This window comes from Parambassis ranga, chromosome 4 (genome assembly GCF_900634625.1).
Source record: "Parambassis ranga chromosome 4, fParRan2.1, whole genome shotgun sequence".
Taxonomy (NCBI): Eukaryota; Metazoa; Chordata; class Actinopteri; family Ambassidae; genus Parambassis; species Parambassis ranga.
In genome coordinates, this window is record NC_041025.1 from 13,449,738 (window position 1) to 13,473,269 (window position 23,532).

Genomic DNA, 23,532 nt, shown 5'->3' on the forward strand with positions numbered 1-23,532 from the left:
GTCCAGTCCTCTTGACCTTCCTGAGGAAGAAGAGCCTTTGTTGGGCCTTCTTCACCTGGTGGGACGTGTGCATGGACCAAGACAGGTCAGATGTGATGTGGATGCCCAGGAACTTGATGTTGTCCACCCGCTCCACCTCATCCCCATGAATGAGGAGAGGGATGTGTTCCATCCTCCTGGATCTCCTAAAGTCCACAACGACCCCCTTGGTCTTTCTAGTGTTCAGGACAAAATTGTTGTCTGAACACCATCCTGTCAGGTGCTGGATCTCCTCTCTGTAGTCTCATCATTGTTTGATATGAGACCCATTACGGTGGTGTCATCTGCAAACTTCACAACTGTGTTTGTGGAATGAATGGCAGAACAGTCATGAGCAACCAGCCCTGCGGTGAGCCTGTGCTCAGGATCAGTGTGGATGAGGTGGAGTCCCCAATTCCCACCACTTGCCTGTTGGTTAGAAAGTCCTTGATCCAGAAGCACAGAGAGCCAGACAGTCCCAGGTTGTGGAGTTTCAGTGTCAGCTTGTCCGGGATCACAGTGTTGAATGCTGAACTGAAGTCCACAAATAACATCCTTGACGTAGGTGTTAGGATGCTCCAGGTGAGTCAGGGCGGTGTGCAGTGCTAGAGAGACTGCGTTCTCTGTCAACCGGTTCTCCCTGTAAGCGAACTGATGTCTGTCCAGAAAAGCAGGAATGACATCCTTGATGTGGCTTAGGACGATCCTCTCAAAGCACTTCATGATTACTGGTGTCAGAGCAACAGGGCGGTAATCATTGAAGCTCGTGACAGCAGATTTTTTTGGCACAGGTACAATGATGGAGGACTTGAGGCACACAGGAACTGAAGCGAGCTGCAGGGACAGGTTGAAAATGTCCAGAAAAACACCAGCCAGCTGATGCGCACACAGTTTCAGTACCTGACCTGACACCTTATCCGGTCCTGCGGCTTTGTTGATGTTGATCTTCCTTAGGGTGGAGCTCACCCGGTGATGCTGCAGAACCAGAGGCTGGGGCTGCTCCTCTAGCTGTGGAAAATGAACAGTCTCTCTGCTGCCAGGTGTGTCAAAGCGTGCAAAGGTGTTTAAGGTGTCATCAATGTTTGTAGGTAACATACAGTAATTTTTCATCATTTTTTTGGCTATCATGGCTGGGCCAATATTAAATTTAAACATCTCAATGTAAACACTGATAAAAAAAATAAAAATAAACACACTAATGGTTAGTTTTACATCTTTAATACAATCTGGCAGATCTAGAGGTATCTCAACACACATTCCAAAAAAAAACAGTTTTACAAAGTGCAGACTGATGTGATCATAGGTCTAATGGGTATAAATAAAATGGGATATTATAAAATATATGAGGATTATTAAAATCTTTGATCTATACAGTTTGGATTGTTAGCTACAGTACGTTATAGACATGCTTTCCATTCCTACTCAGTGGGTTTCCTTTAAAGTATTTTTTTACGATTTTATTTTGAAAAACAATTCTTTTCTTATCAAATATATTTTTGATTTCTAACATACAGTAGATCATGTGTCAGACAAATGTATAGTCTCACAGACAAACTTCATTTGCTCCACAAATGGTATTCAAAAAAGGCATATTCACAGTTAGAAGCACGTTAGTGTCAAATGATAGCACCCGACCGACCGGCAGCCTTCACGCCGACCGAGATCATATATCACATATATCACCAACCTTTTGCACTACCAGACTAATTTAACGGTGCCTTCACTGAAACACCACCAGGCTGGAGGGGGAAGGAGGGGGAGAAAATACTGTTGATGTGCTGGGGCCTCCCACCCTCTATGTCCACATCCATATCAGTGTTGTTTTTTTATGTATATTCTGTTTAACTGAAAAGTCAACAAAATGTAAATGATAAGTGGCCTTTAAATCAACAGCAACAAAAGCAAACCGAAATATTTACAACTGAAATAAAAAGGGACCAAGAAAGGTGAGTAAGGTTGGGTCATTAATTACCTATTACTGTATAGAGTTTTTTGACTTGATAGACCAAGATCAATCTTTCAATCTTTCCTGCACAGAAGTGTTGTGAGGCGGCACCGGACTGAGGAATGAGTGGCTCGGTGAGAGCCAAACTGTAGAGCGACGAACAGGAGGGACGAAGAGGTGCGGCTTCGCTGGCTGCAGGTACTGGTTTGTGAATGCCTCCAACTGTGTCTCCAGCTCAGTGGCTTTATGCCTGCAGAGGAAACAAACACACTTTTTTAAATTATTTATCTTCTGTGATAAACAGTCACAGCTATTTCATGTATTTCTGTTCTGGTGGAGTTTTTTTCTGATTTTTCCTAGCTGCCATGAACGCATCATAACACACATTGATGACATTGATGATAAACCAGCTGTGTGGGTTGAATCCTACAGACATGTAGGTAGATAACAATGTACTGCTTTCCAACTGCATTTACATAGTAGGGTAATGTAAATAATAGCTCTTAATTTCTTCTATTCCTACAATATCATATTTCATAATATAGACATGAATTCTCTCACTCTCTTCCACAATTCTCTGCCCTCAATAAGAGAAGGAGCTGGACTAACCGCAGGCTCTTGGACTGGCTCTGGACGGTCTCCAGCTGATCTATCTTGGCTGTCAGCTGACGGATTTCAGCCTCCAGCTCTTTCTGCGTCTGGTCCACCTGCTGACAGAGCCGAGCAAAGGTCGTAGCCATCTCCCTGGCAACACAGAGGGCACAGCATTGCACTGCTTATTTATTTAGCCCGGTTACAGAGGGGAGCACTGGGAGGGGAGGACAGGGTGGGGCAGGGTGCTGTGTGTTCGCATGTGCAAATTAGGAATATTATGGGGAGTCAGGCTCAAAGAAAAACAAAACAATGCAAAGTATTTTGTTTGATTTTTTGTTTGTATATCCAGAAACATCATAGTGACGGGACTTACTGCTGGACCTGGTGGCTGCAGTTTGCACTGGTAAAGCTGACAATGAGCTGCAGTTTCTCAGTTGCGTAGTCCACAAACTGCCGCTTCAGAGTGCGCTCCTTTGCCTTTGTGGTCCAGGTGAGTCGCTCATATAAGTACAACAAGCCATAAAGAGAGGCTGACAGGACAATCAACCTCCAGCCAACAGTTTTACACACCTTAAGAGAAACACAGAAACTGGGTAAACATTTTGTCAGGGTTGGATTTTGGTATTTCTACACTACACTACACTACACTACACTACACTGGATTAAACTATAAACACATAATCTAGCATAAATGTATACTACTAATACAGTATGCTGAAAATACAAACGGAACGAACATACCACTCCTCCGACAACGACAGCACTCATTGACGTGCGGGAGGTGAGGGACGCCACACTGGTTGCCATGGCTAACATCAGGTCCTCCTTGGTCATACGAGCTGTCTCATTGTTGGGCTGCGCTACAGTGGAGGAAGGCCCTGAGAAGGGTGTTCGGGCCAGAGGCAGTGCAGGTCGTGATGGCTGAGTAACAAGAAGCAGAGATTTTCATGGGATATACATAACAAAAAAGTAAGATTCTTTATAGTTACAAACTGGTGGTTTCAGTCTGTACCTGGAAGTTCTGGTCCACCAGTTTGAGAGCTTTTTGTGCATTGACAGAGCCCAGGTAGCGGTGCACTAATGCTGTCCAGCCCAATGAAAACTGAAACTCAATGTTTTCCTGGAAGTCGCTGCAAATTGTTGCACAGTTTAGGTCGTAACTCAGGTCAAACTTCCTGCTGGGCACCAGCATGTGGATCTGGCTCTGGACTGTAGAAGGCAGCAGAGGGAGCATGGTCTCTGGAGAGCGAGGAGCACAGTATGAATCAAGATGACAGATATTTCATCACCAACAATTATTGTTGTGCATTTGACACAAATATGCCAGTTTTTTGTTACTGCTCCTTGAAGTCACACCACAAATTCATTACAGCACCTGAAGCCTTTTCATCAGAGGGCATGTTAACACATTTTCACCGTCAGTGTCACTGAGCACAGCTTGCATGCATGCCTGAAACAGTGACGCATTTGTGGCATAGTGAGGCACGAGATGATGGCAGTGAGTGTGGAGGGTAAATATAGCCACGATCTGGGTGTCGTAGACCATAACCCAAATGCACAAAAGGTTTGGACTAACTTTAGAAACATGAAAGAACGAAAAAACATCTGAGATCTGACAAATGGCTAAGGTCATTCCCTGTAACAATATTCCTTTACAACAGAAAACATTTAAACAAAGGGCAGTTTCAGACAAGGTCAAGAAATCAACAGTAGGTATTATTTGGTATGGACATTATGCTTGCAGTCAATTACCTATCATGTATTTTTGAGAGGACTGGACAGACATGTTGACGGCGTTTGAGCAGCGGAAAGCCAGGTTCTTTCCCATCCCTTCCTCCACATGAGCCAGCAGCTCCTGTGAACAGCAACATGAATGCATGAAAAAGCATCCATACAGGCTTTACAGATGTTACATAAGCTTGACACCAGTGCCTCCTCTCACAGTTTCTTCTGTAAATTGTAGGATTTCTCACTTTGTTTTCACTTGGGAAATTGTTGCTTATCTGCACTATACTATGCCAAAGCCAGCAGCTTGTAAACACTACACAGAAAAAAGAAACTGACTCCCCTCCATCCAATTTAGGATTAGAACCTGTATAATAAAAGTGACAGACCATCTGATGACTGTATAACACTATACTATCCTATTACAGTCTTATTTGTTTAAGTGGTGTTGTTTGGTTTTACCTTTGACTAAATTATGTTCAAACACATCAAGTACACATCTGCTACATCTTCCATATTGTAAACACTACCGGTAATTAAACTGTTAGTTTTGTTCCATCCACCTCTGTCTGAATTTTCCAGGTGCCACAGGTGTTTATGTTTTCACTCACAGATTTATAGATCTTGAGGACATGAGGTGATGGGTGGAAGTCAGTGTGGAACTCGTCAACAATCACATGGAGACGGCAGATCTCCTCCTCCATGGCCACAGACACCTGGGTGAAACAACAAGGGAGCCAATCAGTGATCACCACCACCTGACCCCTTTGTGAAGATGAAACTCCAATGAAACAAATGATTAACTGATAAACAGATTACAGTGTTAAAATCTCTACACATTTCTGATTCCATCTTCTACAATGAGAATTTCACTATCTTTAGACTGTGGGCTGTCTAAAGAGTGACCATTATGACAGCTGTGAGAACTGCTGGTCTGACCCTGCAGGTCCCATGGAGACAGATGAGGGTCAGCAGGACATACAACCGTTATTCCACTGACTCTCTATGTTACCTTGGCCTCCACATCCTCACTGATAGCTTTGATCTTCTGTTTAATGTCGTTGATCAGCAAGTTGAGCTGATTCTTAACAAACTCCAGCCGGTCCATCTGGTACTCTCTGTCCTCCAGCGCCGCCACTCTGAGGGCCCACCCCACCAACAGAAAACACTGTCACACAAACTAGCAGCAAAATATATAAACATACATCTGCACACAACAGAAAGAAATCCACTGACGGTTCTGCTTATGCCACAGAAACTTGTGTTTACTTTCTATAGCTGATATTTTACTTCCACCAACCCTTCACAGCAAAAGAAGAGAACACGTGAAGGCAGACACTCACCTCTTCTCCGCTGCCTCGATGTTGATGGCGTCCATGATGTTCTTGACTTTTTCTGTGAAAAACTTTGTTTTCACTGCTGACTGCGAGATACACTCCTGCGAGGCCATAACACACAAGTTACTGTGACAGGTGAATGTATGAGGAAACAATCTAATTTCTAATAATAGTGACATTCTTTCTTTCTCCAGTTTTAACTTAATTCAATCAGCAGACAGGCTCGGTTGGAATGGAAACTCTTCATGATACACTAACTGCAGCTTTATCAACTATAGGCCTGCCTATTGTTTTTGACTTCATCTGTCAACACAGTCAACATACACACACACACACAGACCTCAAACCTCCTCTCAAAGCTCTGGAACTCCTTCAGTCGGTCTTGGAAGCCTTCAGCCAGAGCTCCACCTGGTGGATGAAATGATCACATTAGAAAATGAAGAAATTTGCTTTGACTGGACACCTTCATCCTCTCCTTGCTGATTCTTTGAACACACAGATAGAGCATCCTATCTATAGTTCATATCCTCACCTGTTTCAGGCATGCCTTGTGCACGCTGCATACGGGAGTTAAGCACCTCTTTTGCAGAGACAAAGAAAATGCGGTCGGGTGCCTGCTCACGGTCCACAACCTTCAGCTCCCCCACCAGGAAGTTCACACAGCGGTCTGTGTGCTGCTTCCTCACCTGTAAAGTGTAAAAAAAATTAATTTCTTAAGAAATTTGCATTAAAATGTAATGCCACTAATAACAATCACTATTTGTAATTCACTGTGTTCAGTTAAACCAAATTACAAAAGCTACTTAATGTAGTGATACCTCTATGTCCATGCACACAGTTATTCCCTTCAAACTAATCAAGTTTTTAACTGCATACTTTATATTTCTTATTAAAAAAGCTTTTCACAAAATTAACTCACATCCTGCGTGTATTCTGGTTCGTTTGCTGAGGCATCCCAGCGATTGTTGAGGATGAAGATGTTTGGCTTTGACAGACGTTCGTTCACTTTGTGGAAAAAATGCTTTTCCTAAACATGAGGAAAAAAAATAGTAAAATAAAAAGTCAGAACTCCAGACTGACAAATACTGTATTTTGTTGTTACTCAACATTGTTTACATAATGCCAGACATTTTTCCATTGGGTAGCCCAGAGGGTAACTTGAGTTTGCTTTCCCTTTAAGAGCAGCAGGCGGGTTAAGGAGCTCTGTGATTGACTGTGTTTAGCTTCACATTGCATGAATGCCTGAGCTGACAGTAACAAGAGTTGGGCCTGAAAGTGGCTACACACAAACACAGACAGCCACAGTCTGATCTGCTCAGTATGGTAAACATGCACAAGGACCCCTTTTAGAAGCAACTTAAGTGAAACAAAACTACAATGATAACAACATGCTGACTACAATCACTGACTAGGCAGCTCTGATAAGATGAAATCAGCTACAGCCAAGAACCACAGGCAGCTGAAAAACAGCATCTACACTGAAGTTAATCCTTCAGCTACGCCTTATTCCTAGCATGTATTTAATTCTTCATGCACAGTGACAAACCTAATTATACAATGTACACTCCCTTTTGTACAGAATTGTCCAAACATGTACATATGGGTAAAAATATTTACCGTGTTCATGAGTGTTGACTCAGAGTTAGCTACCAGCACAAAGACATCAGCGTCCAGGCAAAACTTGTCAATCCAGCTGTCCAATTCTGACGTGACATCTGTCCCCGGGCTGAGGAGTGGAAGAACAGACAGACAGACAGACAAACAGATGTCATATTTGGGTAGATTTTATAGTTACCTGTCTACAAGCACCAGGTCATCTCGAAGCAGAGCACACTTGGTCTTCGGCCAGAACACATGAACAAGGCAGCCGGTGTCCAGGCTTTCGTCCATGTGAAGTGCATGAGCCAGCTGGTTTATAGTCTGCAGAGGGGTTGTATAAATGTACTACATCTTTTCTAACATGAAAATCTCCTAATGTAATAACATAGCAGCTGGTTCACATTTTGGGCTTGATCTTTATTTCAGTTAGGAGCAAGAAGGAAGATTCATTTGAGCCAACAGCCAAATCAAGACAATAAAATGTCCTGTTGCTGGAGTCAGTGCAAACATATGAGCTTGACTGTTATCAAGAGCAGGATAAACCTAATCAGCTGGTATCTTTAACCATGTGATGTTAATGACTATAACAAAACTTCCAGGACAAAGTAACAACCTTTAAGCCCTGCCACTGCTTTTTGTTTTTATTAAACAACAGGCAACCAACGGAGGACTGTCACACCTTAATACAGTATTAGTGTAACTGGGTGACAACAAATTAAAGGCAACAGATGGTCTGATTAGTGGGCATGGCGGGACATAAGTGTGTATGTGTGTAAAGACACTTAACCCTAAGTTATGTGCTTGTGTGCTCATAACTGATGAATAATACTAAACTATTGTTAAAGAAACACCTACCTTGATGCTCTGCTCCTCCTCAGAGCCTTCTGTCTTGAGGTAGGCTTTGTCATCGTCAGTGCCCTCCACACTCAGGAAGCAGTTGGTGGTGTGGCCGATACCACTGGGCAGCACACGATCCTTCATCATAGCATTAATTACTGTGCTTTTACCACTACTGGTCCTAAGAATAAATAAAAAAACATAAAGTAAATAATATGCAAATGACACAAAAACAAATAAACACACCTACAGGTATCATTTGTGGAAAACACAAGGGTGTAGGCTGAGTACACAGCCAGTAAACAATAGAGGTGAACAATGTCACTTTGCCAAAACACACCTTCTGTCAGTGACAGTGAAAACAACTAATTGCATCATGGGAACTGTATGTGCAAAGAATGGAAATGTTTTGTTTTGACAGGGATATGAAGGTTCATTTACCTGCCAAAAAAGGCGACTTTCATCTGCCTGCGAGCAAGCACCTCCTTTATGACAGTAAGTTTATCAGCATACGCCTGAATCTCCAACTTCTGATCCTGAGTGGCAATGTTCTCCAAAGCTTTATTTCCAGTGATATCTGTAAGCCCACACAACATAAACATCATTCAGCTGGCAGACGACAAACAGTGACCACTTTCACATTACGTGACAAAAAAACTCACCTTCCACAAACTCTGAAGTCTCCTTCACATAGTTAAGTAGTTGTTCAAACACATCACTAATCTTCTTCTTGGCTACAACAAAGTGTTTGAGAGGGGAGAACTCCCCCCGAGCTGAATCTGTCCGTCTGAGTGGAGGGGCTGTCATGGTGTTCAATCTGCAGCCACAGAGGGGTCAAAAAGGGCAAATACAGCAATATCAGCCGAGGAATTAACAATATCTTCTGTTTTCCTACCTTGCTGTGGATTCCTTAAATAACGATCGGGAGGCAGCTTCTCCAATCTGAGTTTATTCCTTTGATATGAGCAAACATCCCGTTACTATGGCAACAACCAACGCTCCATGCTTTACACCTAATGCATGTGCAGCATTATATACTACAGCTGTAGCTGGCGTTGTGGCCTCATCGCACAATTTTTTTCACACCAGACCTTTTTTTGTATTTGTACAGTGGTTTGGTGATATGTTGCCATGAGTTATTGTAACCAATCAAAAAAAGCTTTTAACCAAGAATACAAAGCCTGGCTGGTGTCCTTTCACAAAATTTTTTTTGTATTTAATTTGAATGTAAAAATAATTAATGGATCCTTTAACTGTATTTATGCAAAAAAATTAAATATCAAATTTAAAATTAAAAAATGTAAATGCTTATAGTGATGTGTCTTTCAGCACTGAGCTACATATATTCTTATTTTCTTTTAGTGTCTGAACGTATCTGTCCCAGTACGCCATCATCAATGTTTGTAGGTAACACAGTAATTTTTCATCATTTTTTGGCTATCATGGCTGGGCCAATATTAAATTTGTGTAAATGTAAACACTTTAAAAATAAACACACTAATGGATAGTTTTACATCTTTAATACAATCTGGCAGATCTAGAGGTATCTCAACACACATTCCAGAAAAAAACAGAAGACAATTTTACAAAGTGCAGACTGATGTGATCATAGGTCTAATGGGTATAAATAAAATGGGATATTATAAAATATATGAGGATTTTCAAAATCTTTGATCTATACAGTTTGGATTGTTAGAAAAAAAAGAACAAAAGCTACAGTAAGTTATAGACATGCTTTCCCTTCCTACTCAGTGGGTTTCCTTTCACTACAGTATTTTTTTATGATTTTATTTTGAAAAACAATTCTTTTCTTATTAAATATATTTTTGATTTCTAACATACAGTAGATCATGTGTCAGACAGGTGTACAGTCTCACAGACAAACTTCATTTGCTCCACAAATGGTATTCAAAAAAGGCATATTCACAGTTAGAAGCACGTTAGTGTCAAATGATAGCACCCGACAGACTGGTAGCCTTCACGCCAACCGAGATCATATATAACATATATCACCAACCTTTTGCACTGCCAGACTCCATATTTGTTATACAGGCAAATTTAACGGTGCTTTCACTGAAACACCGCCAGGCTGGAGGGGGAAAGAGGGGGAGAAAATACTGTTGATTTGCTGGGGCCTCCCACCCTCTATGTCCACATCCATATCAGTGTTGTTGTTTTTAATGTATATTCTCTTTAACTGTTAAGTCAACAAAATGTAAATGATAAGTGGCCTTTAAATCAACAGCAACAAAAGCAAACAGAAACATTTACAACTGAAATAAAAAGGGACCAAAAAGGTGAGTAAGGTTGGGTCATTAATTACCTATTACTGTATAGAGTTTTTTTAATTTACTTGATAGACCAATCATAATCTTTCCTGCACAGAAGTGTTGTGAGGCGGCACCGGACTGAGGAATGAGTGGCTTGGTGAGAGCCAACCTGTGGAGCGATGAAGAGGAGCGGCCTCACTGCTGAGGCTGCAGGTACTGGTTTGTGAACGCCTCCAACTGTTTCTCCAGCTCAGTGGCTTTATGCCTGCAGAGGAAACAAACAATTGTTTACGGATGTGAACATGGTTCTATGAATAAAGTGAACCTGTAACCCTGTAACTACAACCCTCGGATCAGAAGCATTATGTCAAATTAACAGGCACACAAGCACTAAGTGGAGGGAGCCCGTGAAAGCCTGTAAGGTGTCCTCTACATCATTACCCAGCCCAAGATCACGCCATCGGCGCTGTTAAAGGGTCACACATGAAGGCTCAGGGACTCTCTCCAAGGGTGCCACACCCCGCCTTGTGCTTGCGACAAGAAGTCTGGCCTGGTGGGAAGCTTCTGGAGCTTGGCCATCCAAGGCCTCTGCGGCCATTTTGGGGTCACAAGAGCAGTAGAACTGATGAAGCTGCTTGGATGAGCAGCAAAACGCCTTCAAGCAAAACTCTACAAGTCCAGACGACTTGCGTCAATGTTCCCTACGTATTATGACCTGGATGACTGAGAATCTTCATTAACAAGTGGAGGGAAGGCATACAGCAGCACCTGAGGCCATGGAAGGCTCAGTCCCCAATGGTCCCTGTGGGCCGTGCATTGAGAACCACAGAGGACAATGGGCGTTGTCCGCCATGGCAAAGAGATCCACTGAGGCTCAGCCGAAGCTGCACCAGATGAACCTGGTGAACCACCTGTGGATGTAGGCGCCATTCGCCAGGATGAGGGCCTGTCCTTGACAACAGGTCTGCTGCTGCATTCATGGTGCCTGAGAGATAGAAGGCCCTGACCTCAGACCGCCTTGATGGTTGCCCTGTAAAGCCGGCGGGAAGTATCTCAAGGCAAAATACACCACATCTCGAGTCGGTTGATGTGCCAAGTGGAGTGCACCGGACCCCAAATGCCACGGGCAGACCTGCCTTCTAAGACAGTGCCCCAGCCCATCAGGGAGGCAACTGTTGTCAACATCACCCTGGACCCCCCAGGCCCAGGGGAACTCCCTCCAAGACTTTGGTGGACCCCCACCATGCAAGGCCCTTGAGACACTTGCGAGACAGAGTTGCTGCTGCAGGAGGTCCACTCGGGGATTATAGACCTGTGCCAGCTTATGCTTATGCCTTGCAGGGTGGGGGCAGATCCTGACCAGGCAGAAGAGCCTCTTCCAGGACAGACGCCAGTGGTCACTGTCCATTTCTGAAGCCATCACACTGTGATCACACAAGTAAAAACTTCCTGCAGTAGCCAACAGAACAAAATATGCATCACTGAGTGAATCAATCTTAGTGTTGCTATACCCCTCCAGGCCAGAGGCGGCGAAGTGCGCCATTCGCAACAGAGGGAAGCACCTACCATGAAGCAGCAGAGCGACGTTGCACAGAGGCTGCACACAGCCACTGCAAAAGTCGCAGCAGGGAGGACAAACTCACCAAACTGCTGCAAAGTCTCACAGAACACCAAGGTGGTACTTGTAGAAAAGTGGCGATCACCCGCAAGGAAACGGCAGAAAACGCTAACTTACCGACAATGCTCACAGCAACCAGGAGGATAGAACGACGGTGAGTGTGTGTGTGTGTACGCGCGTCATTCATATACTGTGGAGCGCGCACCCACAGGTGTGGTTAATTCGGCATAATGCTCCTGACCTGAGGGTTGTAGTCACAGGGTTACAGGTTCACTGATATGAAATAGAACACACATTTTTAAATTATTTATCTGCATGGATAAAGTCACAGCTATTTCATGTATCCATAGCATCCACACAGGTGTTTTTAATAAGCCTTCATGACTACTGCTCTGAGTATTTGATGTACCAAGAACAGAGCTCAGAATTCTGCATTTAGTTGCCTCCAACTAAGTTAAGTAAAAAAAGATGGTACACAAGGTATGCAGCCTATGTTACAGAGCAGGAAATCTGATTTCTGATGGAGTTTTTTTCAGATTTTTCCTAGCTGCCATAAATGCATCGTAACACACATTGATGACAGGTCTAATCAGTAAACATAAGTGAAACCAGCTGTGTGGGTTGAATCCTACAGACATGTAGGTAGATAACAATGTACTGCTTTCCAACTGCATTTACATAGTAGGGTAATGTAAATAATAGCTCTTAATTTCTTCTATTTCTACAATATCATATTTCATAATATAGACATGAATTGTTCCACTCTCTTCCACAATTCTCTGCCCTCAATTAGAGAAGGAGCTGGACTAACCGCAGGCTCTTGGACTGGCTCTGGACGGTCTCCAGCTGATCTATCTTGGCTGTCAGCTGACGGATTTCAGCCTCCAGCTCTTTCTGCGTCTGGTCCACCTGCTGACAGAGCCGAGCAAAGGTCGTAGCCATCTCCCTGGCAACACAGAGGGCACAGCATTGCACTGCTTATTTATTTAGCCCGGTTACAGAGGGGAGCACTGGGAGGGGAGGACAGGGTGGGGCAGGTTGCTGTGTGTTTGCATGTGCAAATTAGGAATATTATGGGGAGTCAGGCTCAAATTAAAACAAAACAATGCAAAGTATTTTGTTTGATTTTTTGTTTGTATATCCAGAAACATCATAGTGACGGGACTTACTGCTGGACCTGGTGGCTGCAGTTTGCACTGGTAAAGCTGACAATGAGCTGCAGTTTCTCAGTTGCGTAGTCCACAAACTGCCGCTTCAGAGTGCGCTCCTTTGCCTTTGTGGTCCAGGTGAGTCGCTCATATAAGTACAACAAGCCATAAAGAGAGGCTGACAGGACAATCAACCTCCAGCCAACAGTTTTCCACACCTTAAGAGAAACACAGAAACTGGGTAAACATTTTGTCAGGGTTGGATTTTGGTATTACTATACTATACTATACTATACTATACTATACTATACTATACTATACTATACTATACTATACTATACTATACTATACTCGCATAATCTAGCAGAAATGTATACTACTAACTATAATACAGTATGCTGTAAATACAATCAGTGTTGGAACGAACATACCACTCCTCCAACAACGACAACGCTCATTGACGTGCGGGAGGTGAGGGACGCCACGTTGGTTGCCATGGCTAACATCAGGTCCTCCTGGGTCATAAGAGCTGTCTCATTGTTGGGCTGCGCTACAGTGGAGGAAGGCCCTGAGGAGGGTGTTTGGGCCAGAGGCAGTGCAGGTCGTGATGGCTGAGTAACAAGAAGCAGAGATTTTCATGGGATATACATAACAAAAAAGTAAGATTCTTTATAGTTACAAACTGGTGGTTTCAGTCTGTACCTGGAAGTTCTGGTCCACCAGTTTGAGAGCTTTTTGTGCATTGACAGAGCCCAGGTAGCGGTGCACTAATGCTGTCCAGCCCAATGAAAACTGAAACTCAATGTTTTCCTGGAAGTCGCTGCAAATTGTTGCACAGTTTAGGTCGTAACTCAGGTCAAACTTCCTGCTGGGCACTAGCATGTGGATCTGGCTCTGGACTGTAGAAGGCAGCAGAGGGAGCATGGTCTCTGGAGAGCGAGGAGCACAGTATGAATCAAGATTGACAGATATTTCATCACCAACAATTATTGTTGTGCATTTGACACAAATATGCCAGTTTTTTGTTACTGCTCCTTGAAGTCACACCGCAAATTCATTACAGCACCTGAAGCCTTTTCATCAGAGGGCATGTTAACACATTTTCACCGTCAGTGTCACTGAGCACAGCTTGCATGCATGCCTGAAACAGTGACGCATTTGTGGCATAGTGAGGCACGAGATGATGGCAGTGAGTGTGGAGGGTAAATATAGCCACGATCTGGGTGTCGTAGACAATAACCCAAATGCACAAAAGGTTTGGACTAACTTTAGAAACATGAAAGAACGAAAAAACATCTGAGATCTGACAAATGGCTAAGGTCATTCCCTGTAACAATATTCCTTTATAACAGAAAACATTTAAACAAAGGGCAGTTTCAGACAAGGTCAAGAAATCAACAGTAGGTATTATTTGGTATGGACATTATGTTTGCAGTCAATTACCTATCATGTATTTTTGAGAGGACTGGACAGACATGTTGACGGCGTTTGAGCAGCGGAAAGCCAGGTTCTTTCCCATCCCTTCCTCCACATGAGCCAGCAGCTCCTGTGAACAGCAACATGAATGCATGAAAAAGCATCCATACAGGCTTTACAGATGTTACATAAGCTTGACACCAGTGCCTCCTCTCACAGTTTCTTCTGTAAATACAGGTTCCATCCAATTTAGGATTAGAACCTGTATAATAAAAGTGACAGACCATCTGATGACTGTATAACACTATACTATCCTATTACAGTCTTATTTGTTTAAGTGGTGTTGTTTGGTTTTACCTAAATTATGTTCAAACACATCAAGTACACATCTGCTACATCTTCCATATTGTAAACAGTACCGGTAATTAAACTGTTAGTTTTGTTCCATCCACCTCTGTCTGAATTTTCCAGGTGCCACAGGTGTTTATGTTTTCACTCACAGATTTATAGATCTTGAGGACATGATGTGATGGGTGGAAGTCAGTGTGGAACTCGTCAACAATCACATGGAGACGGCAGATCTCCTCCTCCATGGCCACAGACACCTGGGTGAAACAACAAGGGAGCCAATCAGTGATCACCACCACCTGACCCCTTTGTGAAGATGAAACTCCAATGAAACAAATGATTAACTGATAAACAGATTACAGTGTTAAAATCTCTACACATTTCTGATTCCATCTTCTACAATGAGAATTTCACTATCTTTAGACTGTGGGCTGTCTAAAGAGTGACCATTATGACAGCTGTGAGCCGACAACTGCTGGTCTGACCCTGCAGGTCCCATGGAGACAGACGAGGGTCAGCAGGACATACAACCGTTATGCCACTGACTCTCTATGTTACCTTGGCCTCCACATCCTCACTGATAGCTTTGATCTTCTGTTTAATGTCGTTGATCAGCAAGTTGAGCTGATTCTTAACAAACTCCAGCCGGTCCATCTGGTACTCTCTGTCCTCCAGCGCCGCCACTCTGAGGGCCCACCCCACCAACAGAAAACACTGTCACACAAACTAGCAGCAAAATATATAAACATACATCTGCACACAACAGAAAGAAATCCACTGACGGTTCTGCTTATGGCACAGAAACTTGTGTTTACTTTCTATAGCTGATACTTTACTTCCACCAACCCTTCACAGCAAAAGAAGAGAACACGTGAAGGCAGACACTCACCTCTTCTCCGCTGCTTCGATGTTGATGGCGTCCATGATGCTCTTGACATTTTCTGTGATCTGCTTGGCCCTGATAGTGTGCTGCTCAAACTTTGTTTTCACTGCTGACTGCGAGATACACTCCTGCGAGGCCATAACACACAAGTTACTGTGACAGGTACGGTGGCTGCTGCTGGACAGCGTGCACGAGCTCAGCCCGCTTCCACGCAACCAGGGACAAAGAGATGACAAGATAGACACCTGCTGCTTTTTGACTTAGGAGAAGAAAACAGAAATGGAAACATAGGTGTAGAAATGATACCAGCAGTGTGTCTATCTTGTGTCCCACATACCACAATTTGTAAAGTCACAGTAGTGTGTTGGTGAAGCCACATCAAAAAAAAAATCAAATCATATTAAGAGAATGTAAAGAAAAATGCAAATGAAAGAAATAAAATACTTATTGCAGCACATAAAATTAGGAATGAAATTCATGTTTAAGAAACTGATTGTGTGTTTAACCCTTATGTGTTGTTCGGGACATTTTTGTCCTCTGAGAGAAATTTTTCTGTTTATTTTGGCCATAACTTTGTCAATATGTGGACAAATTGAATCATTTTTCCTCAATAAGCTTAATTTTACATAAATTTTGTTAATATGATTTTAAAATTTTTCATAGGTCAACGGTACACTGTGGGCAAATTTTACCCCCTAATGTGTTGTTCGGGGACAAAAATGTCCCCTAACTTTAACGGTTTTAAAAATATATTAGATAAATATTTTTTTGAATTTTTTTTGCATAGACCTTTTAATTAACTTCAGTTCTAATCAACAGTAGTGAAAAAATCATTTTCCCCCAGGATTTTAACCCTTTAATCACCAATTTTATAAGGGGTGGTGCTGAAAATTGAAAAAAAAAACACAAAATGGCTCATTTTTAATAGAAAAGGTGAATGTGGACTGGATTCTTTTGAACCTTTATTACAGTCTTGGTCATGTCAAACATCAGTAAAAAAATTGACTTTATTGCATTATTACATTAGTTTTTGCACAGCACTGGATTTTCTTTTTTTCTCCCATTTTGTCCCATAGACTTACATTATAAACACACTTTTTTTGACTGCACAGCCATGGCACTAAATAATCATGCATTCTTGATTGTTGGTGGTTTACCCTGTTGGTGTGTAGTTTCTGGCTTGTATATGGAGTTATAGGGAGTATTTTAGCACATAATTGTGTGTCTACACACTGTGTGTGTATGTTAGAGAGGAAGAGAGCCATTTGCACACTGTCAGGGAAGGAAAGTCAGGAAAATAAAGTTACTAAGTAAGTGAAGTGTACCTAATTCAGACGTACAACGGCGATGCATAAGCATGTAAAATGAAAACATCCAGGAGTTCTGGCGTCTGAAGTTGTGGATGGGTAAAATAGCTGTTTTTTTTTTTTTTTTTAGCTTTCGGAAAACACGTCCTCCAGTAGAGTGACTTTACTTTTAGGTTAGTGTCTCAGTTGAGATCACTGAATTATTCTAAGTGAAGTCTAAGTGCCCCTTTTCCATGGTGTGTTGCGCTCCACACGACCATACGTACATGTGCATGTTACTAACTAGACACCATAGATAGATAACTTGATAACATAATAAATAATCATTGACTAACCAAATCTAATCTACAGTTTAGTCCCCTACTAAAATTAGTATTAAAAGTAGTTTAGTAAAGTAAAGTAAAGTAAATTTGTTGCAGCCCTAAAAGTAAGTGCCGGGCCCTTTGATGCTGAGAGGTTCAGAATAAGCAAAACAAAAACACTAGTGGACTTGCATGCATCCTCCTGGTCATTTAATGGTGACAAGAGCAGCAAGCAGCATGAAGAGAGGATTCACCTGTGCATGAGTGAAGGATTCACTTGTGAACGAATGAAGGATTCGCTTGTGAACAAGTGACGGATCTACTTGACGGTGACGGTGCAGCCTTCACAGCTTCACAGCCTGGCCCTTCATAGAGCCAGGCTGCACAATCATTTCCAGAGATTGTGCACAAGTGAATCCTCTCTTCATGTTGCTTTCTGCTCTTCTCACCATCAAATGACCACAAGGTCACATGTAAGACCACTTGCCTTTTTGTTTTGTTTAGTCTGCACCTGTAGACATCAAAGGGCCACACGTGCATAGCAACACTTTCTTTGTTTTTGTTTACTATGAAGACTCTGTGGTTGTGTGTACTCACAGACAACAAGATCAGTGTGCAAATGGCTCTCTTCCTCTCTAACATACACACACAGTGTGTAGACACACAATTATGTGCTAAAATACTCCCTATACTCCCTAATATAACTCCATATACAAGCCAGAAACTACACTACATGAGCACAGCCCTGCAGGTAAAGGGTTAATATGGTAATTAAGTTGTTAACTGTAAAAATCCCAAATTTTACCTCCTACCAACAGGGTAAACCACCAACAATCAAGAATGCATGATTATGTAGTGCCATGGCTGTGCAGTCAAAAAAAGTGTGTTTATAATGTAAGTCTATGGGACAAAATGGGAGAAAAAAAGAAAATCCAGTGCTGTGCAAAAACTAATAATGCAATAAAGTCAATTTTTTTACTGATGTTTGACATGACCAAGACTGTAATAAAGGTTCAAAAGAATCCAGTCCACATTCACCTTTTCTATTAAAAATGAGCCATTTTGTGTGTTTTTTTTTCAATTTTCAGCACCACCCCTTATAAAATTGGTGATTAAAGGGTTAAAATCCTGGGGGAAAATGATTTTTTCACTACTGTTGATTAGAACTGAAGTTAATTAAAAGGTCTATGCAAAAAAATTTCAAAAAAATATTTATCTAATATATTTTTAAAACCGTTAAAGTTAGGGGACGTTTTTGTCCCCGAACAACACATTAGGGTAGTGTTTGCGAACAATGCATGAGGGTTAAGTTTGTAGTTGCTGTGACCCTTTTGCACTAAATCAACAATGACTGTAACTCTAGTGTCATGATAAGTTCCTCCTACTATGGTGACATTTCTGTTCTTCCTATTTAAAAAAAACAAAACATTTCAATACGATGCAACAAAAACACAGAAATAGCAAACACAAAACTGACAACCAAACCAAAGTGGAATGAAAACAAACACATGTCCTCACCCAAGTGAATCTAGATATCAGCAATGAAGACGCAGGTTGATGAAAAGGCACACTGACTGGTCTAGAAGGCCCCGGGTTAAATGTTTGACAGTAAAAACCGTAAAAAAAAAATTATGATTTGAGCTGCCCTGATTAGCTGTTGTTCCTATATTCTTTCACTGTGATCACATCCTGTGCTCTCATGGCCATAAACACATTGGGCTTAAACCTCCAGCAGGAACCTCCAATGCCAAAAGAGCTTGTGTAACAGAGACACCAGAGTGAGCTCCGGTTCCCAGCCTGATAAAGAGTCGTTGTTTGTATCTCCTGGAGTGAATGTATGGGGAAACAATCTAATTTCTAATAATAGTGACATTCTTTCTTTCTCCAGTTTTAACTAATTAACCACTAACTAATACACTAACTGCAGCTTTATCAACTATAGGCAGGCCGCCTATTGTTTTTGACTTCATCTGTCAACCCAGTCAACATACACACACACACACAGACCTCAAACCTCCTCTCAAAGCTCTGGAACTCCTTCAGTCGGTCTTGGAAGCCTTCAGCCAGAGCTCCACCTGGTGGATGAAATGATCACATTAGAAAATGAAGAAATTTGCTTTGACTGGACACCTTCATCCTCTCCTTGCTGATTCTTTGAACACCCAGATAGAGCATTGCTTATGTATAGTTCATATCCTCACCTGTTTCAGGCATGCCTTGTGCACGCTGCATACGGGAGTTAAGCACCTCTTTTGCAGAGACAAAGAAAATGCGGTCGGGTGCCTGCTCACGATCCACAACCTTCAGCTCCTCCACCAGGAAGTTCACACAGCGGTCTGTGTGCTGCTTCCTCACCTGTAAAGTGTAAAAAAAATATTTTTTAAGAAATTTGCATTAAAATGTAATGCCACTAATAACAACCACTATTTGTAATTCACTGTGTTCAGTTAAACCAAATTACAAAAGCTACTTAATGCAGTGATACCTCTATGTCCATGCACACAGTTATTCCCTTCAAACTAATCAAGTTTTTAACTGCATAGTTTATATTTTTTTAAAAAAGCTTTTCACAAAATTAACTCACATCCTGCATGTATTCTGGTTCGTTTGCTGAGGCATCCCAGCGATTGTTGAGGATGAAGATGTTTGGCTTTGACAGACGTTCGTTCACTTTGTGGAAAAAATGCTTTTCCTAAACATGAGGAAAAAAAATAGTAAAATAAAAAGTCAGAACTCCAGACTGACAAATACTGTATTTTTGTTGTTACTCAACATTGTTTACATAATGCCAGACATTTTTCCATTGGGTAGCCCAGAGGGTAACTTGAGTTTGCTTTCCCTTTAAGAGCAGCAGGCGGGTTAAGGAGCTCTGTGATTGACTGTGTTTAGCTTCACATTGCATGAATGCCTGAGCTGACAGTAACAAGAGTTGGGCCTGAAAGTGGCTACACACAAACAGACAGCCACAGTCTGATCTGCTCAGTATGGTAAACATGCACAAGGACCCCTTTTAGAAGCAACTTAAGTGAAACAAAACTACAATGATAACAACATGATGACTACAATCACTGACTAGGCAGCTCTGATAAGATGAAATCAGCTACAGCCAAGAACCACAGGCAGCTGAAAAACAGCATCTACACTGAAGTTAATCCTTCAGCTACTCCCTGCCTTATTCCTAGCATGCATTTAATTCTTCATGCACAGTGACAAACCTAAACATATAATGTACACTCCCTTCGGTACAGAATTTGCCAAGTGGGTAAAAATATTTACCGTGTTCATGAGTGTTGACTCAGAGTTAGCTACCAGCACAAAGACATCAGCGTCCAGGCAAAACTTGTCAATCCAGCTGTCCAATTCTGACGTGACATCTGTCCCCGGGCTGAGGAGTGGAAGTCAAACACTTAATTGAATAAGCTCTTTGGAACTTAATTATGACAAACACATTTACATAACTTTTTATGTTATAAAACTGCCCCACGGGTGTCATATTTAGGTAGACTTTATAGTTACCTGTCTACAAGCACCAGGTCATCTCGAAGCAGAGCACACTTGGTCTTTGGCCAGAACACACGGACAAGGCAGCCGGCGTCCAGGCTTTCGTCCATGTGAAGTGCATGAGCCAGCTGGTTTACAGTCTGCAGAGGGGATGTATAAATGTACTACATCTTTTCTAACATGAAACTCTCCTAATGTAATAACAGAAATCAGAGGACTGTCACACCTTAATACAGTATTAGTGTAACTGAGTGACAACAAATTAAAGGCAACAGATGGTCTGATTACTGGACATGGCGGGACATAAGTGTGTATGTGTGTAAAGACACTTAACTCTAAGTTATGTGCTTGTGTGCTCATAACTGATAAATAATACTATACTGTTGTTAAAGAAACACCTACCTTGATGCTCTGCTCCTCCTCAGAGCCTTCTGTCTTGAGGTAGGCTTTGTCATCGTCAGTGCCCTCCACACTCAGGAAGCAGTTGGTGGTGTGGCCGATACCACTGGGCAGCACACGATCCCTCAGCATAGCATTGATTACTGTGCTTTTACCATTACTGGTCCTAAAAATAAATAAAAAACATAAAGTAAATAATATGCAACACAATATATAACACAAAAACAAATAAACACTCCTACAGGTATTATTTGTGGAAAAACACAAGGGTGTAGCCAGTAAACAATAGAGGTGAACAATGTCACTTTGCCAAAACACACCTTCTGTCAGTGACAGTGAAAACAACTAATTGCATCATGGGAACTGTATGTGCAAAGAATGGAAATGTTTTGTTTTGACAGGGATATGAAGGTTCATTTACCTGCCAAAAAAGGCGACTTTCATGTGCCTGCGAGCAAGCACCTCCTTTATGACAGTAAGTTTATCAGCATACGCCTGAATCTCCAACTTCTGATCCTGAGTGGCAATGTTCTCCAAAGCTTTATTTCCAGTGATATCTGTAAGCCCACACAACATAAACATCATTCAGCTGGCAGACAACACACAGTGACTACTTCCAAAAGAATGAACCTTACCTACATGACAAAAAACCTACCTTCCACAAACTCTGAAGTATCCTTCGCATAGTTAAGTAGTTGTTCAAACACATCACTAATCTTCTTCTTGGCTACAACAAAGTGTTTGAGAGGGGAGAACTCCCCCCGAGCTGAATCTGTCCGTCTGAGTGGAGGGGCTGCCATGGTGTTCAATCTGCAGCCACAGAGGGGTCAAAAAGGGCAAACACAGCAATATCAGTCAACAGGACCAAGGAGTTACGTGGTGGTCAGAGTCACACTGCTCACACTAAGCGTAATAACACTGCAGCTGTACAGTAACTGTTAAATTGCTGGGACTTTCTGAGGAAAGATGTTCACTGACCAAGTTATCTAACAATGAAGACTTAACATGTTAACGATGATCTTCATGTATACTAGTTACACATCACACATGTAAATAATAAAGTGTTTCAAAAGGCAGATACAGATACAGATGTTTGTCTTTTCTTCAAGTGTTATAACTTCATCAAGTATATAATGCTTATAACAAATATAACAAAATATAAGCAGCGGACGCGTGCTGTCAGGCTAACAGATTAAGCTAGCTTACAAGCGGCAACGAGATGGCTAGCTAGCATTAGCTCGTGCTAATTTGTTCCCTTACCACTGTCCTCACACAACCAGCGTCGTCTTCTCATAACACCAACACTATTGATCCGTGTAGACAGCACAGAATCCCAGTCTTTGCTGAAAGATTGGTTGCTGTCAGCCTGGCTAACCTTCTGTTTGTATCCTGTAATGGCACAAGCGCCAACTTAGTTAGAGGAAGAAGACTTCCGGAAGAAATTTCAAAGTAAAATCGCAACGACAGCGTTTGACATTGTAACACAAGGAGTGTTTAAACGGTACTGCCGATAACAAACTTTCATGTAACTTTAAATACTTTAAATACTTTAAATAGCAATGGCTGTTCTCGTAATAATCTATCCAGCATTACTTATAATTGGGATGTATTTTTATTATTGTCAATGGCGGGATACATTACGTATTAACAGGAATACAAACAACTGTAAGTTAAGTGTATAGTGATATAAAGTGTCTATTTCTAATAAACCAATGACAAAATGTATGGATTTTTTTTTCACTTTCATTTTTACGCCGTACACGTTTTAGAAGTGTCTGAGCTTCCTGTGTTTCTCGGCTAATGGTAGCTAGCTTTATACAAGCTAACAAATGTAGAGGGGCGGAGGCAAGTGACGTAACATTTGGCGAGCAGCAGCCAATCCAATACGCAGATTTCAGCCCCTCTAACTTCAGTGACTTTCAATTGTCCCAGCCAGGTAATGCTTTAGAAACATATACTACCTTGACTATTATTTTAAAAAGATGTAAAATCAATAAATAAAGATGGTGAGAATAAGTAACAATTCTAAATTCTATTGTAATAAAACATTATTTAATTCCTAATCAAACATTCTGGTTTATTTGTTATGTGAAATCTCACATGGAATTGACAGGTATGCTTAAAATAGATATTTATCGAATTTTTCTTTCCTGATCCAGGACCAACAAAATTTTGGATATTGTTTATAGTTTATACATTTCAGCTTTGACAATCAAACCAAGTTCAAAAACAATACATGCACATGCAGTAAGGAATTTTATCATTAACCAGGATTAAGGATGGGG

General features: G+C 41.7%; 2 protein-coding genes across 3 annotated transcripts; both read right to left on the reverse strand.

Annotated features, from left to right (window-relative positions):
• Positions 1–1,433: 1,433 nt before the first annotated feature.
• On the reverse strand, positions 1,434–22,669 carry LOC114434267 (mitofusin-1-like). Of its 2 annotated transcripts, XR_003670483.1 has the most exons (19): positions 22,508–22,669; positions 21,903–22,057; positions 21,669–21,804; positions 21,251–21,413; positions 20,864–20,988; positions 20,624–20,732; positions 19,932–20,039; positions 19,549–19,702; positions 19,355–19,422; positions 15,745–15,866; positions 15,414–15,540; positions 15,008–15,112; positions 14,535–14,637; positions 13,794–14,020; positions 13,523–13,702; positions 13,113–13,309; positions 12,755–12,889; positions 10,073–10,590; positions 1,434–1,705 (listed from the first exon to the last, which is right to left on the reverse strand). XR_003670483.1 is itself a non-coding variant. In XM_028403338.1 (18 exons), exons 2-18 carry the CDS (start codon positions 22,045–22,047, stop codon positions 10,521–10,523), a joined length of 2,274 nt encoding a protein of 757 aa, XP_028259139.1. In that variant the 5' UTR covers positions 22,048–22,057; positions 22,508–22,669; the 3' UTR covers positions 9,634–10,520. The 2 variants fall into 2 exon arrangements, 1 of the variants encoding a protein (XP_028259139.1); XM_028403338.1 differs by lacking the exon at positions 1,434–1,705 and having other exon boundaries at positions 9,634–10,590.
• LOC114434268 (mitofusin-1-like) lies at positions 1,750–8,815 on the reverse strand. The gene is made up of 17 exons (XM_028403339.1): positions 8,718–8,815; positions 8,497–8,632; positions 8,074–8,236; positions 7,415–7,539; positions 7,237–7,345; positions 6,539–6,646; positions 6,152–6,305; positions 5,960–6,027; positions 5,626–5,720; positions 5,295–5,421; positions 4,894–4,998; positions 4,310–4,412; positions 3,570–3,796; positions 3,299–3,478; positions 2,931–3,127; positions 2,573–2,707; positions 1,750–2,213 (listed from the first exon to the last, which is right to left on the reverse strand). Exons 2-17 carry the CDS (start codon positions 8,517–8,519, stop codon positions 2,030–2,032), a joined length of 2,103 nt encoding a protein of 700 aa, XP_028259140.1. The 5' UTR covers positions 8,520–8,632; positions 8,718–8,815; the 3' UTR covers positions 1,750–2,029.
• Positions 22,670–23,532: the final 863 nt, after the last annotated feature.

Coding starts and splice junctions, on each gene's coding strand:
- LOC114434268 (XM_028403339.1), bottom strand. CDS start 8,519: ATGAAAGTCGCCTTTTTTGGCAG. Junction 8,237..8,496: donor AAAGTCGCCTTTTTTGGCAG/GTAAATGAACCT, acceptor ATTTATTCTTAG/GACCAGTAGTGGTAAAAGCA. Junction 3,797..4,309: donor CTCTCAAAAATACATGATAG/GTAATTGACTGC, acceptor CTCGCTCTCCAG/AGACCATGCTCCCTCTGCTG.
- LOC114434267 (XM_028403338.1), bottom strand. CDS start 22,047: ATGGCAGCCCCTCCACTCAGACGGACAGATTCAGCTCGGGGGGAGTTC. Junction 19,703..19,931: donor AACCAGAATACATGCAGGAT/GTGAGTTAATTT, acceptor TACACTTTACAG/GTGAGGAAGCAGCACACAGA. Junction 13,703..13,793: donor TGGTGGACCAGAACTTCCAG/GTACAGACTGAA, acceptor CTTGTTACTCAG/CCATCACGACCTGCACTGCC.